We start from the raw sequence: 17938 nt of genomic DNA, 5'->3' as shown, positions 1-17938 counted from the left end.
TCAGATCGCGCACAGCGGGTTGAACCGAGGGCGGAATGACGGGGGATTGGTCCAATTGTCGGCGAGAGAGGGAATCGCGAACGACCAATTATTGTGTTCTTCCTCTTTGATTGTTGTATATTAGTTATTTACTAAGTCTCATTACGTTTCATTGATTTATTTTAAAGAATAACGTCTACTTGGTTAATATAACACTGCAATGCCTTTATTTTATTTGAACTATTTTCCCCAACTTTATTATCAACCTTTCTCTGTCCCAGCAACACACTCTCGCGGGATTTGGCACCAGTAAACATAGGACGTTCGCGAGATTTGCCGCCAGACGCCGACGCCCCACCCACTTAGGAGACCATTTGTAGAATTTGTGTACCATGTTGCCTCTAGTGGCTACAATTGGGATGGTGTATCTTCATAAATTAACCATCTTTGCCGTTATTAACCAGTGATACTATTAGTGTTATTAAGTGATCGACTGGGGCTTCTGACCAGTCACGTGTCACGCGGAAGGCGGGATTAAACGGACTTTGTTGGCTGCGCACCACGCAAGCAAGAAGTAGTGTTGCCACGTCCACTTATTATAAGCGACTTTGAACTTGGTTCATCCATGTTTAAATTCAATTATTATTTAACCCATTGGTTCTCAAATATTTTCATGTCATGGACCCCCAAATGAATATGCATTTATGCATTTCATCTGAAAAGGTTTTGTGCCAGGGAGCCCCGTACCAGATTTGTGTCATTAGAATGATTCAAAAAATATTCCAAATATTCCACATTTTATTTAAAGATTATTTTTTTTAAAATAGCAGATCTACAATCTCACAACGCGTCGCATCGTTACGCGTTGTGATCTTGTATGTAGGCCTACTACAATATATAGGACAGGCTTAAAAAGAATGCCAAAACGCTCGCCCCAAAACAAAGTCAACCCGGGGCAAATCCGCTAGGGGTGCAGGGGGGTGGGGTCGAGCGGTCCGCGAAAAAAATGGGGGTGAGCGTATTTTGGGGCGACACTTCCGGTTACCGTTTACTTTAAAGTGCTCATGTCGCTTCTTTTGGGCCTGTTTTCCTAGACCTGGCTGCTGATTTCTCTCACAACATCTGGCAACGCTGGCAAGAACTAAATACTGGTTGTGTCCACTCACACACACACACACACACACACGTACAGGAGACGGTTAAACTGGTCTGGGTTTTAGAGAGAGAAGTTGTTGTTCGTCTTGTTGAGTTTTGACGACACGAAAACCATGACTTCGACAAACATGTTCCAGGGTCTGGACAGCAACAAGCCCAGCTCGAGGTAATAAGTAATAATAATAAGTAAAGTAATAATAAACATCGAGCCCGACGGTTCACTGTAACTTCACTCGACGGAGGAGTTACTATAAAGGATTTACATCCAAGTCAGCGCTGCGCTGTTTTAATTAAAGTTCAGTCGCCCTCCTTTTTTTGCCAGCTAATCTTGTGGCTTTTTTTTTTTTTTTTTTTAGCTCGTAGCGGTTAGCTTGCAGTGGTATAAAGTAACTAAGTATATTTACTCAAGTACTGCACTTATAAGTACAAATTTGAGGTGTTTTTTTTGTTTTACTTTACTGGAGTATTTCCGATTTTCAGTACTTTTGCTTCACTACATCTCAGAGGCAAATATTGTACTTTTACTCCACTACAATTATGTAAAAAATGTGAGTACTTCTTCCACCACTGCTAGCTTGTTTCTCTCTTGGCCTCTGGTTCGTAGCTTGGGTTTATTCGGCAACTTCACACCCCAGTCCTCTGCTACTGTTAGGTTGGTGTTAGAATGATGTCTGATGGGACTGACTGTCTCTTAGCGTGTTTATGGCAAGGTTCAGCTGGAGCTTTCTGGCTAGCTAAGCTAGCTAGCTAGCGGTGGTGGAGGAAAGTGACTAAGTACATGTACTTAAGTACAATTTTTGGGTATTTTTACTTTACTGATGTCTTTCCAATTTTCAGTACTTGTACTTCTACTCCACTACATCTCAGAGACAGATATTGTACTTTTTACTAAATTTCATATATTAGAAAAGTTACTTTGTAGATTTGGATTATTATTATTAAAACATACATTAACCACTTCAGCCCTATTTAAACTTTGGCTATTTGAAAATAGATATATTTTCTAGAGATTTGTATACATTATTCATTTGAAATGGGACATTCTGCATAATGGGTACTTTTACTTTTGATACTATAATTATATTTAGATGCCAATTATTTTGTACTTTTACTCAAGTACATTTTGAATTCTGGACTTTTGATTATAACAGAGTAATTCTACATTGCAGTATTGTTACTTTTATTTAAGTAAAACATTTGAGTACTTTTACCACCACTGCTAGCTAGCTAGCTATCTAGCATCTACGGAACAGGTGTTGTGCCAACATTGGTAACCCGTCAGAATCTGTTTCCCTATACTTTTCTAGTAAACATATTGTGGACAGGGACTAAAGGACAACATTCATACCCCCATCATATTCCTTAGTTTTTACGCTTTTCATTTTATAGCGTATATTTATTGTATTTATTCTTCATCGGTTGAGAGAGTATTAATATACGAGAATTTGCCACATTGGCCTCGTGTCTAGGCTACTTTTATCTGTACGTTAAATTGAGAGCTGCTTATTTAGAGCTTCTAGACGTTTTGATAGTTAAACGAGTGGTAAATCAGTCAACGTGTTTTATTTTCTCACATGTAAATCCAAATGGAATGAAGCGATGGGAAACTGATTCTGACGGGGATACCACATTTGACACAACACCTACCAGGCGTTGCCCGCGGAGAGGGCTGCTGTGTGCTTGTTCAGGACGGCGCTGTGGCCAAGCTCAAGTTTCTATTCTAACATTGTGTTTAAGACCATTGAAATTGGCTGTCTATGAACAATTTATTTTTTATTTTTTGAATGAAGTGAAGACAAATCTAAAGGCTCCTCGATCCATTGAAAGTATCTCCGCATAGCATGACGTGCTTTGTCACTCCAAGGCATTATCACATCATCACAAAACATCGCTGGTGCGTCGACTACATAACACCACGTCCCTGTAACACTGTTATGTCCCTCTCTCTGCTCTCATTTTCCTATGCAAATTGTACTCCTCCCTGTTAACCGTCTTGCTTTCAAATAGATTTTAGACGGGGAAAACTATTATTATAGGCCCATTTAACTTTACAACGGGTTGAACCGTTATTGCTTTGCTTTCTTTAGCAAAAGGCACCGTGGGAGGCAGTAGTGAGCACAGTAGACATTTTTGAAGACTACTAGCCTACTTTTAAAGAAGGAATTGTTTCGTTTATTTTTGTGTAGTTTTGCCTGGTAAATTGACTATTTCTTTAGTGCCTTTCCCCAAAGCGCTTTCCATTGCATTTCAGATTCACCCATTCACACACACATTCACAAACTGACGGCAGAGGAAACCATGCAAGGCACCAACCTGCTCATCATGAGCACTTTAGGGGGTTAAGTGTCTTGCTCAAGGACACTTCGATCGCAGCCAGGTGGAGCCGTGTATCGAACTGGGAACATTACGATTCCAAGATGGCCACTATAACTCCTGAGCCACTGCCGCCTCTGAAGGATGGTATTGGTCATCCTGGTCATCCAGACCATTATCCTCCTTTCATTGGAACACACCGTCATGTTTTCCCCCGTCACATAAATGTGATATGTCATCATAGTGTTGAGCTTTGAGTACATTGTTGATCATGGACCAAAAAAGGGCACTCTGCTCTGTGTGGACATATCGAATCTAACTTGAAATATTTTAAAGTTAAGCAATTGTTTAAGAATAGACATGTTTCAGATCCCATTTGTCACTGCCTCAGCAGTGTCAAAAGTACAATTAAAAATGACAGTGCAATAAAAATAAAACATCAAAGAACAAGTATAATAAGCAATTGATTCTTCCTCTGAGTGCAATGCATTTGGTTGATTGTTTTAAGACTGCCATCATTTCTCACGCATGCTTACTTACACAAGCACACATTAAATGTACTGTTCCTGCTTTGGCCAGGTTCCCAACCTTTGATAAATGCTGGAGCTAATTTGACAGGTATAGATGACAAGTATTTTTTTTAATGTATTTTTATTCATTTGTCTGCAGAGTGTTGCGGCCTCCAGGAGGTGCCTCCAGTAACCTATTTGGTGGTTATGAGGAAGACGTCTCTCCATCAAGAAGGGCCAATAAGTCGGCCTCCACCATTTTTGCTCCAGCAGAAGAGCCCCAGGCAGGACCCAGACGCTCCAATCCCCCAGGTTAGACTACTAGCCAGACAGACAAGTAGAGGCAGGCTTGTCAGGCTCTCTCAATGACCAGGAAAGTGGTCAAGACAAGACCCCTTCAGTACAATTATTCGCTCATTGCCATCTTGACCTCGAACTTCGAAGTTCTTCTAATATGTATGTTAAAGAAAATACTCAGCCTCATTGTATGGGGAAAATACCCTGGGCACTGTGTCTTCTGTGTATTTCTCCTATAAAATGCAGATGTCCTCAAATTTGGAATTTTACATTGTGCAAGATTAAACTGGTTTGATTTTATGTGGACTGACTGAACCAGTACATGTCATTATGAACGTGCTGCCCAAAACAAAAAAAGGCCTACAATTGGAACCAATGCCGGCGTTGCTTATACTTACCGACAACGCTAAATCCGTCCTTTAGTTGGGAATCGATTGATTGAATACTTAAGTCAGAAAAGTAAACTGCACAAGGTACAGTCAGACATTTAGCCCATTAAGACCTGAGGCCGATTCTACAAATGCCTTCTAAATCAGCAGTTCTCACACTTTCAATATTTTAAAAAAATGTTAGAAAATAGCAGTGAGCTTGTATGTCAGCTATTTTTAAATAGCCAATGCAAAAATAAAAAATGACACGATGCTTTCCCGGTTTTAACACATTGAGTGCCAATCGCGTAGTTCTACGCGAACCTAAATCATTGCGCAGCGTGCCAGTCGCGTAGTTCTACGCGAAGTGGTCTTTTTTTTTTTTCTCGCAGGTTCACATTTCATTGTAGGCTTCTCTCGCAGTCACACATTTCATTGTAGCACACCCGGATATGGAAATATCCGGAGATTTTCGTTCCCACCCGCCCTCGCTCTAAATCTTCCCCTAATCGGCCATTATCTCCGAGTGTTTTTTCTCCTCGCTGAACGCTGTTTAACATAAACCTGTCGGAATGGAATGTCGCCGATCGAAACGGTCTTCTCTGGGCAACTCGCACACCTACCCTGTGTGTCTACAAACAGTTTAACGCACGATCTTAAGGTATTTAGCGAGGTCTGTGGCGACGTGAAAAAAACAACAATAAATCACTGGTGAGTACATTATGATATTAAACTCTGGCGTGGAATGTGTTAATGGGTTAGGCTAAAAGGATAACACAAAAAAGTCGACGTCACGTAGCGCTGCATGCACTGTGGATTGTTTACAAAGCATGACCCCAGCGGCTGATGGCCAAGGATGATCTGATCCAGTGCCCGTAAAATGAACTTGAGATATATTATGTAATGATAAATGAACAAGCTTGTCTCTGTCAACAACATGGAGTCGCGGACTCCGTATGTCTCACAACACTTCCAAGTGTACAAACGTACAAGACATGCCCAAACACCCATCCATAATGGGAGTCTGTTTATCACGCACCTCATGAACTTTTTTCAGTTGAAAATACATCATTGTTGTTGTGCAACCAAGTATAAATGAGCCTTAATGTGAATGTCAATAACAATGCAGAAATGAATGTACAGTGATGGATAGCCAATACCTCCCCAACTGCAAAATAACATGAACACATTTTAATATATTTCGAATTTTATGTTTTTGATGCTATAGGTGGGAAGAGTAGTGGAATATTTGGGGATCCTCCCACTCCAGCTCAGGCACAGAAGCCTGTACCTCCAGGAGGACCCTCCAGCAACATTTTCGGGGGACCAGAGCACACACCTGAACCAAGCCCAGTCCAAGGCCACCCCAACAAGCCAAAGGTTAGGAAAAGCTTTGCTGCAAGTAAAATAGTGTGTATTTGTACACTAGGTATATTTCAGTCATTTAAGGGTTACGCTTACTGTTCCTGGATCCCAGTGCGAGTGCTTATTTATTCGATAATGGTCTTTTATTTATTCAATTCTTTCAATAGCAGGTTAAAGTCTCAAATAAATCTCTGTCCCTGTATGCTAACCTTGTGCATGGTACATCTTTACCTATGACACCCCTACTGTTTCCACTCCTGCCACCCCCTGGCGATCTGTTCGATTAACATGGATTTTTAATGGGCACAATTCATGGTATGAAAATAGCGAGGATCGGCGGCACGGTGACGCAGTCAGTAGCGCTGTCTTCTCACAGCTAGAAGGTCCTGGGTTCGATTCCCGCTGGGGAAGCTGTGGGAGTGTCCTCTCCTCCGCGTCATCAGTGCCCATACCCTAGGTGGGATTGGCGTAAGGGCCTTTCTGTGTGGAGTTTGCATGTTCTCCCCGTGTCCCCTAGGGTAGATACCTTCACAAAAACATGCAGTAATCCTGGTCACTATACTGCCTCCCCCTGATCAGCCGGGGCGCCTGATGGAGGGGAAAGGAACTGGTTGGAAAAACGTGTTCCTTCCATGCTCTACGTCCAAGAGGGAAATGGCAAGAGTCGCGATCTCCGGTTTACTTCCCGTATCTGCGTGAAGTAGGGGGACTCCTTTTTTAGGAGACAGGAAGCAGGTTGGAGTCTATTGATTCCAATGGGAGACTGAACGTGAACACATTTTCTGAACCATTCTTTAGCTCCATGCTTACTGAACTAAATATTCGACCCGATAGCCACAAGACACACAAAATGTACAAGATTTTCATACTAAAATGGCTTTTTTTAGGGACGCAAATGAGAAATGTAACTTAAATCATTTAACTAATTTAACAAACTCTCGCGATATTTGGGAAGATATCTGAAGAGTCCATCTGCAGTCTGACGCACGAGACAGAGGGCTCTCTTATATTTTTATATTAATAGATTTTAACTATGATGCTCTAAAAACTGATAAACTGAGATTCTGACTATAGTATGTGAAATCATTATCATCCGTTATTAACTATCTTGGTTGATGGGGTATGATTTGGGAATCATGACATTTTGCTAAACATTCATGCTAAACACACTATAGCAGAGGTCTTCAACAGGGGGTCCGCGACCCCTAGGGGGTCCGGAGGTACTGCAGGGGGTCCGCAAAATTGTTGTCTGATTAAAAAAAAAAAAAAAAACGTTTTAAAAAATTTTTGTTAATTTTTTTTCAAAAATGTTAATATGTCTTTAAACATAACATGACATATTTTGATAGCTTAGTATTGAATGCACAATAACATGGTATGTTTATACATATTTTGTAGAGAAAGAAAAGGTATTTTGCACACCTACTGGGAAAACCTGTGGGTAGGAGCAGGCTCCAGGCAACCATTTGTTCATGTTTAATTGTTTATACATATAAAACACAATTTTATACATAAATATACGATATATGTGGTGGCCTACCCCCTACCCTATCACCCCATCAGTTTGGGGGTCCCTGGCCTGAAAAGGTTGAAGACCCCTGCACTAGAGTCTATAGTGGTAAATTATATACCTTATAAATAAAAGGCCTGTTACAATGTTGAGCACATCTAGCATAAAACTGATTAATATGTGTGTGTTTGTGGGGGGAATTTTATGGGTTTCATATAACAGTAACAGTGCACTTTCAAACATGTAAAGCATTTATTTTCTTTAATGAAGACAATACACAAATGCACATCCATCTGACGTTGTCAGGGAGAGGGGAGGGTGGTGGGATGGTCGCGGGAAATTATAATAGCAATCTGTATATATATATTAGCAATCTGTGGCTACGTCCAACCGGGGAAAATCCCCCTGTCAGGTGATAAGAAGGCTTCTTAGCTCTCATGCATTGAAGAAGGCATGAGCTCGGCTCTGGGCTCTCCCTAGGCCGGCAGAGGGAGTGTATCGTGTACACTGGTGTTAGCATGTAGTGCAATTAGGTGCTGCCCATTTCTTTCACAATTATTTCAATCACTCATACATTCTGAGCAGACTCCTTATGAAAGTGTCTGCCATGGGGATGTGAATTTAAGTAGATAATTGGTTGCAGTGTTATCTGGTCACAGATGGTGTGTGTGAGAGATGGGTGTGGGGAGTGTTGAGAATATAAACCAGAAAACTGGTGTCATGTGCATTAAGTTTAGCCTGCTCTCAGACTTGAATATAGTCATCCCCCAAAAATAAATAATTTGCAAGTGCTAGATATAAACAGAAATCAGTGTGTAACATTCCCTTGATTAGAGTGGGGTAACATTAAGCTGAGAGTGGAAATTGAAGTGCACAACAAACTTTACAGTGCATACAAACCACAAAGCTATCAGAACCATGATGAAAAATGTTCTGTTTAGTTACCCTTTACCATAATACTTAGAATATTTTAGAGGGAATAATTCAAATGATAAATCTAAGTGATGACAACTACCCAGTCAAAATAGGAAATCTAATTCAGTGGAGTTAGTATATGCTGACCATAATTGGTCATGGTTATTCTGTATCGCATAGGATTGATAAAGCTGTACAAATGCATAAATAAATGTTAAGGAACTTGTTTTCTTACATCTTTTTTTTTATATTCAGGAAAATGTAAGTGTGGTTGCTGAGCCTGAACCACCAGGTGAGTTTTTTTTTCACTCTACAGAGTTTGTTTCTGCTAATAGATTTATATTATTCATTGTATTAACCCCATTAAATTCAATTATTATATTTTGCATAGAAAAGGATGCACACAATGCATGTAATGTCAGAACTGTTCAGTACAGTTATAACCACAAGAGGGCGCTTGCAGACATGTCAAGAACAAGCTTACAAAAGTAACATCAGGGGGTGTAAGGAGCAGTACAGCCTTGCTGCTAGTGGGGTTTTTAGATGATTAGTCTTGAATTGTACTTGAATATATTGCAAAGTTTCTTGTTGAATGCTTGCATTTTAGTCTATGGGACTTCACAAAATCATTAGTTTAAAAGCAAAGTTGTGCACATCAGCTGAGAGAAGTATTATTATTGTTAGTAGTAGTTCTGCTTTTTTATAATTTGGTCTCTGATACAAATTCTGAATGTATTTAGGTATTCCACATTTACACCTTCTTCTTGTTTCTTCAAGTGCCCCAGGCCACAGTTAGCCAAGTGGAGGTAAAAGAAGTGCCTGTTTGCCCACCTGCCCAGCCCCCAGTCCCAGCCAAGGAAGAGCCTGCCCCAGTCCCTGTCCCGGCCAAGGTAGAGCCTGCCCCAGTCCCAGCCTGTCCTAAGCCAGAGTCCTCCCCTTCCACCACTCAGGCTGAAGAGCTTAAGGACCACGAACCCCACTTGGGGCCCCGGCCTCGCTCTCACAACAGGGTCCTCAACCCTCCAGGAGGAAAGTCTAGTGTTGTCTTCTACTGAACACCCTCCCATATGACACTCTCCCTTGTTTTCTGTCTGTGCACCTCTCCTTGTCGGCTGTCGTACTCAACCTCATTCCAACTTTATATTTGTCCTTTCCCCTCCATTTATTTCAACTGTACAATCAGGAATGTTAGCCCCTTATGCTGAATTCCCGATTATGACTGTTGTTCATAACTTCTTGCACTTTTTGCCCCAATCCTTGGCCCTCTCTTTGTTTGTAGCTTTTACATTCTGTGAAACATTTAACAATCATGCGTACAATCAACAAACAGGCTGTCTTCAATCTAATTACTGAAACTGACATAGTTCAGTCATTCAATGTTACGGTTACTTTTAACTTTTTCAAGAAGTTCCATGTTGGTCAAAGGCACGGTTATGTCAAATAAAACAAATTAATGGCTTGTTTAGTGTTCTTGGGCAATGTGCAGACAAAAGTCAGTTTTTTAAGTGGGCCTGTGTTCTCTAATGTTTATTGTCACCTTCATTTCCATAGATCATACTGACTATGAGTAGGTAGTCCCATCTATGTAATGCTTTAAGATGCCTTAGAGAGTTGATCCAATGGTAATGTTTGCAACCAAATGTTTATTTGACCTCTATTGAATAACCGTCAAAGGGATTATGCCAAATAAAAGCTCTGGGTAAGCTTATTGTTGACAAATGATACCTTGCCATATGACAGTATCACTCTCACTGACTTACAAAGTTTTACATTTGATTTCCTGCTGTCAGGTTAGAACACTGATCAAGGAGCAACACCAACATTTTAAACTAAGATGGTCGACATTGCCCACTTCCAAAGCTGCCTGTTTCCTCAAAAATTACATTTTCATTTTGTCACGTGTGGAGGCCGAATGTATTTTGCGGGTATTCTGCTCTGTCATCATTGCTTGCTCTGGAGAGAAAATGCTCCTCGCTCAGGGTAGGCCTCTGTTTATGTTTTAAATTAAAACGGCTGAACACAAGTGAACTCTGGAAAAGTGCATGGCCGACTTAAGGTGTCAAAACTTGATGTTTTCACAGACTTACTTCATTTACTGCACATGTTCACGGTATTCAAGTGCCAGCCTTTCCCTTGAGTGTTGATGTGCCTGGCAGGCAATGAGCACAGCAGAAGGACAAAAAACAACCTGTGTATTGCAATAAAAATGTTATTTTGCAGCTTGAGTTTGTGTGTCTGACTATAATGGTACAGTCAGAAGATGTGGAACTTGTGTGTCTGTCTGACTATAATGGTACAGTTCAGAAGATGTGGAAGTTGTCTTGAGTCTTAACCTTTAGTTTAGACCCAAAAGAGAAATGTGGTATCTCCCCAGGAGTCAGGAGCGCTGGGGATAATATGTGATTTTGTCATCCAGGCTATTGCAGTGTACTAGCAGGCAGATATAAACATAAGATGTTCCAAAACCTTTTAGTACAATATAAGTGTCCGTCTACTACTTATCAAAGTTTATTGTAAAATGTGATTTTCAGCATTTCTGATCTTATCACTGTAGGACAGATTAAGTGAAGAAACAAGCCCTGGGGGACCCCTGTCAACAAAACATAATATATGACTGGTTAAGTGGTTAAAATAACATGTTTGACGACCTCATCCAAGAGATATCCGCCTCCATAGTTTCCCCTGAGAATTCTAACTTAACTCTTAAGTTCCAATTTATTATTGAAAGTGGGGTCCATGAGGGAGTTCCAGGGGTCCCCAGCAAAAGGATAGCATCAACATCAGTTTAACCACTTAACCTATAGGCTACATTGGCTATTTTAGAATAGCCCATCTAGCAGTTCACAATGCATTTCATCTCAACGCTTTGTGAGCTTGTAAATCTGCACAAAATATTTCCATAGCACTAGCATAGGGCACTGTGTGTGTGTGTGTGTGTGTGTGTGTGTGTGTGTGTGTGTGTGTGTAGCCTACTAGGGAAGAGAGAGATAAAAAAAAAAAACAGTAATTTGACATAATCAAGAAGTTAATGGTATATCGTGTATGTTCAAATCATGTATACTTTAGCATTATTTGTTTCCGACCATTTCCCAAAGCATAGCCTACATTTATTTTTATTTATTAAAAAAAAAAAATGTACATCTTGGAAAGAAGAAAAAAAATGCCAATTTAACATTGATGTGCCCACCATGTTTAGGTGCGGGTGCCCACTCGACCTGTATGATATCCCAATTTGGGGGGTCCTTGAAATGGAAACGTCTGAGATGCACGGCCCATAGCGTTAAAGCACAGCCACAACAGTGGGTGACAAGGCAGCCCGGGGAGCGGAGCGTGCTCAATGCAGGCTGTGTGACGTCAGCACAGACACGGCCAGCTCTCAGCTGGCAACGTCCATAGTCAGAATCCAGGGAGAGTCCCGTCCGTTCCGTTCCGTTCCGCTCCGTTCCCCCGTAGCGCTGCCGGGAGACATCGCTGGCCCTGCTGCTGCTGCTGCTGCCGTGCTGTGAGTGTGACAACACATCGTCGGCATTCATTTATTAAGGAAGAAATGATGTTGTGAAGTGGCGAACTGGGCGTCGCCTACCGGGGGGGGATAGGATAGGGAGCGCCTCTACATCTATTTATTTACATATTTATTTATTTATTTGAGTCTACCAATAATGGCTAGGATCCACCGTTGCGGCTGCTGCTGAGCGAGAGGGAGGGAGAGAGAGAGACAGAGAGGGAGAGAGAGAGAGAGAGAGAGAGAGAGAGAGAGAGAGAGAGGCAGCAGGTGCATTATTATTCGGTATGGACTCGGCGAGGGCCGACCCACAACATCCACAGGCTGGACAGCGCGACGCGCAGCATCGCTCCCGGGATTGGACGTTGACGTCGAGGGGGAAACGGTAGCTGAGGACCGTTCTTCTCATCGAAGCTGCTGGTTCCCGAGGAGCAGCAGAGGAGGAGGAGGAGGAGGAGGAGGAGGGGGCCTCCCTCTTTACATCAAAATATAGGATCCTAAATATTTCACCAGCCTGCTTCAAGGTTATGCGCTGTAAACACAGCCGTCGTCACGCTCTGTGGCAATAGGTGTTTATATTGTAACGGACCCGGTCCTGGCTGAAACATGTCATAAATACCATTGTCTTGATTTAGAAGTGGAAAAGACTGTGATTACGTGCCCCCCCTTTTCTTTGACGTTGATTGGATCGTATAACCCTCATAGCCTAGCATAATACAGTACAGTATCATAGGCCCGGCAGCTGTTCTATACAGGAACCTGAAACCACCACATCATCATCACCACCACCATCCACCCAGACAAGATGATGGAGCTACAGCTGGACGAGGTGGTGTACCAGGACGACTACGGCTCCGTGTCCGTGATGTCGGAGCGCGTGTCGGGCCTGGCCAACAGCATCTACCGGGAGTTCGAGCGGCTCATCCGCAGCTACGACGAGGAGGTGGTGAAGGAGCTGATGCCCCTGGTGGTCAACGTGCTGGAGAACCTGGACGCCGTGCTGACGGAGAACCAGGAGCACGAGGTGGAGCTGGAGCTGCTGAAGGAGGACAACGAGCAGCTCATGACCCAGTACGAGAGGGAGAAGGCGCTGCGGAAGCAGGCGGAGGAGGTGGGTTCAAGTGGTCCTTGGGGGTTGGGGGTTGGGGGGGGGGGGGGGGTCACAATCATTTGAACCACTTTAACCATATTTCATATACTTTGGCTATTTTCTTTTTTTTTGTTGAAAAATCCCTGGCACAAAATATCTTTTGAGATGGGGGTCCGCAGCCAAATACATTATCATTTTGGGGGTCCTTGACATGAAAAAGTTTGAGAACCACTGATACACAACTGCAGTGGTTCTCAAACTTAAAAATGTCAATGTCTCCCCTCAACTGTGGTCCATTTGGTTCCATTTGTATACTGTCAGACTTGACTTGTGAGGGTCAATTTAGACCCCCAAAGGCCTAAGGAACCCATGCAGAGAGTCCCTGGAATCCACTTTGAGAACCACTGATATACAGACCAACTAAAGCAGGGGTCTTTTCCCCACGTTTTTCAGCCCGAGGACCCCTTACTAGTTCAGTGGTTCTCAACCTGTGGGTCGCACATGATTTCTGGGGGGGTCTGCAGATGACAGTGAAGTGACAATTTAAGGACTTTTAAGACCTTTTTAATACCTTCAAAAGAAAGAAATGAAGAAAGAAAAAGTCCATCACTGCATTAAAAGTAATCAACAGACTATACTATAAAAACTGGTCAAACATTGGCCAAATTGTCAAATTATATAAGAAAGAAGCACATTTTCTTTTAAATATATTTATCTTTGGAACCGAGTCAAACAAAATTGAATGCCTCAACTCCTGCATTCCAGGGTGGGGGGTCCCTATTGCAATATAATAATATGTTCTGAAAAGGTTGAGAACCACTGACTAAAGTTGAGAGAGAGAGATGAAGCAGGGACCCACTACATGTTGTATAGAATTGTGTTGCAGATGAAACTTTTTCATAGATTTCTTCATAGACTTGTTTGACAGCACTGTCATCAGTGTGTTAATTTAACCACTTAAACTCTCAATACTTAGTAAACTCTTTTTTCCCACTACACCAAATCTCTTCTCCGAAAATAGCAGATCTATAAGCTATTTTTGGCAAGTTCCACCCAGATTAGGAATGCTATGGTTCAAGTGGTTAATGTAAAAATACATTTTAAAAAGTTCCTATCACACAAACATTTAGTGGCCCCCCTGTAGTAGCTCTGTGGACCCCTTGGGGTCCCGGACCCCTTGTTGAAGACCCCTGGACTAAAGCCCTGGAGAGTGTCAATGTAAGTCATATAAACTCTGAGAGTGTACAAATGTAACCAAATGGACCCATATGGATCCATTTGGTTACATTTGTTCACTCTCAGAGTTACACATGGATAAATTAGCACTGAGGATTTTACTGTGTCAAATTTGACGGAAGGCAACATCCTCACATCCAATATATCCAGTTGCCATCCTTTCCCAAAAAGGTTTTAGCAAGACTTACAGTCCAAACATAATCATGCCATGATAGGCTAGTTTCCCAGAGAAATGTCTTGTATAAAAGTCCACATTTGCTTTTTGACATATTCATCTGCTTTTACTATTTGGCAAGAGAAAACTTATGAATTTTCAGTTGAGAGTTGTGAAATAGTGTTAAGCATGTAGTGAGCACACTGGCACGGCGGTCTAATTGACCGCACCGTTTCTGCAACATTGGCTAGGACTTAAGTAATCTTTTAACTAGTACTACTGTAATAATAACAATAGTGTTACTGAAGTTTTTGCACACCTCTATCATACGTTGAGTGCTACAAATCATAAAAGCAGGGGATTAATGTGTTCCACTTCCTGTCGATTTGATCCAATGAAATCCAATGAAACTGGTCAGATGACTAATGATATCCAATGAAATCCGACAGGAAGTGGAACACACACAGCCTAGGAAACAGGTGAATATATATTTGGGCCCTGCACACAAGCTGATGAGATAAGTAAACACAACTGTAGGGGGTGAGAAGTTAGAACTTTGACAGGCAGTGGTTCTATAGATTTGTTTAGTTTCACAGAAATCCGGCTGGGGGAAGGGATAATTAACGCCTAAATAACACTGCATCTAAACATTGAAACTGTAGATGTTGCTCAATTGTACATGCCACTTTTACAAAGCCAAGTATAAAAAATGCTGTAACATATCGGCCATAGAAATAAATGTGCAGAATGGACAATGCTTTGCCTCCCTGACAAACATGGATATGACATGTTCCATATGAAGATGTGTTGGTCATGGTATCCATAGCAATTAGGTTCCCCAGCAAAGTCTGTGGCTGTGAATGCAGACTTTAGGTGTGTATTATGACCTACAGCAGTGGTTCTCAAACTGGGGGCCGGGACCACCAGGGGGGTCCCAAATTATTTTGGGGGGTCCCCAGAGGATATGCTTGAAGGACATGTCCAGACTAAAATAACATAGGGCCTTTTTTCCTACTTATATTGATCCCAAATGACTGGCCATGGGGTCTATTTGCGGAATTGCCTCTGTCGTCCAGTTTCCCCAGCAGCCCCCATAGCATAGAGTGGAGCCCATAAGCATATCGCTACTTATGCTATTTGTTGCGGTCAAAAGTGATTTTATTTTTTCATGAATCTGTTATTAGTTATCATTACACAGTTGCACACGCATCAATGCCTTGGTTGTCTCACACGAGCCACCAGAGTCTGCTAAACAGACCAACATACAGTACACAGGGTATCTGCACATTTCTGATATGACAATTTAATGACCTAGACCTTTCTAATACCTCTGAAGTGGAAGAATAAGACCATTACTGCGTCAATATTAATCAACAAACTATACTATAACAAATTGTTAAACATTTGCCAAATTGTCAAATATTACCCAAGAAAGTGTGAAAATAGCTGATCTACAAGCTCTCTCAATGCCTCACATTGCGAAGCGTTGTGAGCTTGTAGTTCGGCTATTTATCTGTGAAACCGAGTCAAATTAAATGTAATCTATGTCTCAATTCCTACAACTCCAAGTGCTTGTCAGGGTGGGGGGTCCCCAGTTCAAATATGATTATTTTGGGGGTCACGGCCTGAAAAGTTTGGGAACCCTTGACCTACAAAGTATCTATACTTTTATATCAATGGATATGGTAGTTCTGTGTTTTGTTTTGTTTTGTCTTGGCATAAATGACATGTGTCAATTCATTTGACACCATCTCATGCAGTTTGGCTACACAGGTAACTTTTAGATCGGCTGTGTTTGGGGAAGATATTTAGTTGCCACGGTAATACGGTCAACTAAGAATAGGACCGAAAAGTACACGGACAACTAAGTAAAAAGGATTTAAGTGGTTAAACTTTAGAATAATTGGTTTGAATCTTTGACAAGCTCACAATGCGTCGCGATGCAACGCATTGTGAGCTTGTAGAGCGTCTATTTTCAAAATATTTTTATACATTTGAAAATTTGTGAAACGGGACATTCTGCATAATGAGTACTTTCAACTTTTGGTACTTTAAGTACATTTTGATAGCAATACTTTTGTACTTTTACTCAAGTAAATGTTTTATTAGGTACTTTTACTTAACAGAGTATCTCTACATTGCAGTATTGATACTTTCACTTAAGTAAGAAATGCGAGTACTTTTTCCACCACTGTGTGTATGTGCAGTAGGGGAGTATCCAGCTCCGACAACTAGTACTCAGTCAAGCCAGTGAAAGGAAGCCACCACATCTTTGCTCAAGTGATGGTGCTAAATTTTAATGTGACAAATATGCAGAGATATAGCTGTGTGTGTGTGCCTGGCAGAGAAGCATGGTGGGGGTTGGGATGAGTCGTGAAGGGCTGGGGGAATCATGGTAAATCAATAGTACACAGAGGAGCACATTGAGGACGCCTGCTTTTGTAACCTGATTTGTGCTTATGAGGAGAGTCAGGCAGAGCCACAGAGAGGCAGAGAGCCACAGATGTTTCTGAGAAAAATAAATTAGTTCAGGTCATAAAAAAAAAGTGTGTGCAGAGAGTATGAAAGTAACATATTCCTGTGGCAGAAATGCATGTGAGAAAGCAGTCTCATGGATTTAAAGTTCTCAGTCGCCACGACTGATTTCAGGCATTTGGATTCCATAGAAGCCAGCATGTCATCTAATGCAGTGGTTCTCAAACTTTATCATGTCAAGGACCCCCAAATTGATACTTATTAGCCCACGGACCCCCATTTGAAAAGATATGCCTCAGGGACCCCCATAAGAGATGATTTTTATGGCTCTAGCAGTGATTCTCAACCATTTTAATTTCAAGGACCCCCAGTTTGACATGCATTAGGGCTACAGACCCCCATTTAATGACATTTCTATCACTTGGACTGCAATTTATGTTGTAAAATCATGTCAATTTAACTCTGAGAGTGTACAAATGGAACCAAATGGACCTGTTAGTGTCCATTTGGTTCCATTTGTACACTCTCAGAGTTACAGACCCATAAGGGTCCATTTGGTGCCTAATCTATCATTTAGCTGGGGACCCCCTGGAACTCCCTCAAGGACCCCTGGGGGTCCCCGGACCCCACTTTGAGAACCAATGATCTAATGGAAGCATGTTGCGCAGCGAAAACAGCCGATCTACAAGCTCTCATTGAGAGCTCTCATTGAGAGCTTGTAGATGGGCTATTTTCGGTTATTATTTTAGGATTTGAGCATTTGAAGTGGTCAAACTAGCAAAATGTTCAGAAGCATCTTCCATAAAATCCTATTGGTCTCGGATGTTTCATATAAAAGCAAAGGTTAAAGCCTCAATCTGTGATATTTTCTTCCCCTGGTTGGCAGTATGTAGAACAGCAGGAACAATGTTACTAAAACATCATAGTGTAGGGGGGGTGGGGGGCTCCTTTCTCACTGATTCACAAATCGCACATTAGGATTTGGTCATACAGACATTTTCAGTCGTGAGAGTGAACCGTGAGATATAGAGAGACAATGAACACATAGACATGGAGGAATAAGTACCCAG

The 17938-nt window shown here is 41.7% G+C and overlaps 2 protein-coding genes across 2 annotated transcripts in view; both read left to right on the top strand.

Moving 5' to 3' along the window:
- Positions 1-1142: 1142 nt before the first annotated feature.
- Positions 1143-10630, top strand: jpt2 (Jupiter microtubule associated homolog 2). Its single transcript, XM_084072294.1, has 5 exons — positions 1143-1300; positions 4117-4268; positions 5850-6001; positions 8667-8703; positions 9189-10630. Exons 1-5 carry the CDS (start codon positions 1248-1250, stop codon positions 9464-9466), a joined length of 672 nt encoding a protein of 223 aa, XP_083928420.1. The 5' UTR covers positions 1143-1247; the 3' UTR covers positions 9467-10630.
- Positions 10631-12475: 1845 nt separating this feature from the next.
- Positions 12476-17938, top strand: part of mapk8ip3 (mitogen-activated protein kinase 8 interacting protein 3) — a 60627-nt gene continuing 55164 nt past the window's right edge. The window contains exon 1 of the mRNA XM_084072400.1: positions 12476-13024. Coding sequence (XP_083928526.1) covers positions 12719-13024 — 306 coding nt within the window. The 5' untranslated portion in view covers positions 12476-12718. The remainder of the gene's footprint in view (positions 13025-17938) is intronic.

Source organism: Gymnoscopelus microlampas (assembly GCF_963454915.1).
Source record: "Gymnoscopelus microlampas genome assembly, chromosome: 11".
Classification (NCBI taxonomy): Eukaryota; Metazoa; Chordata; class Actinopteri; order Myctophiformes; family Myctophidae; genus Gymnoscopelus; species Gymnoscopelus microlampas.
The sequence above is the reverse complement of the archived record's forward strand: the minus strand, read 5'-3'. Positions and strand labels throughout refer to the sequence as shown.

Coding starts and splice junctions, on each gene's coding strand:
- jpt2 (XM_084072294.1), top strand. CDS start 1,248: ATGACTTCGACAAACATGTTCCAGGGTCTGGACAGCAACAAGCCCAGC. Junction 1,301..4,116: donor AGCAACAAGCCCAGCTCGAG/GTAATAAGTAAT, acceptor ATTTGTCTGCAG/AGTGTTGCGGCCTCCAGGAG. Junction 4,269..5,849: donor CAGACGCTCCAATCCCCCAG/GTTAGACTACTA, acceptor TTGATGCTATAG/GTGGGAAGAGTAGTGGAATA.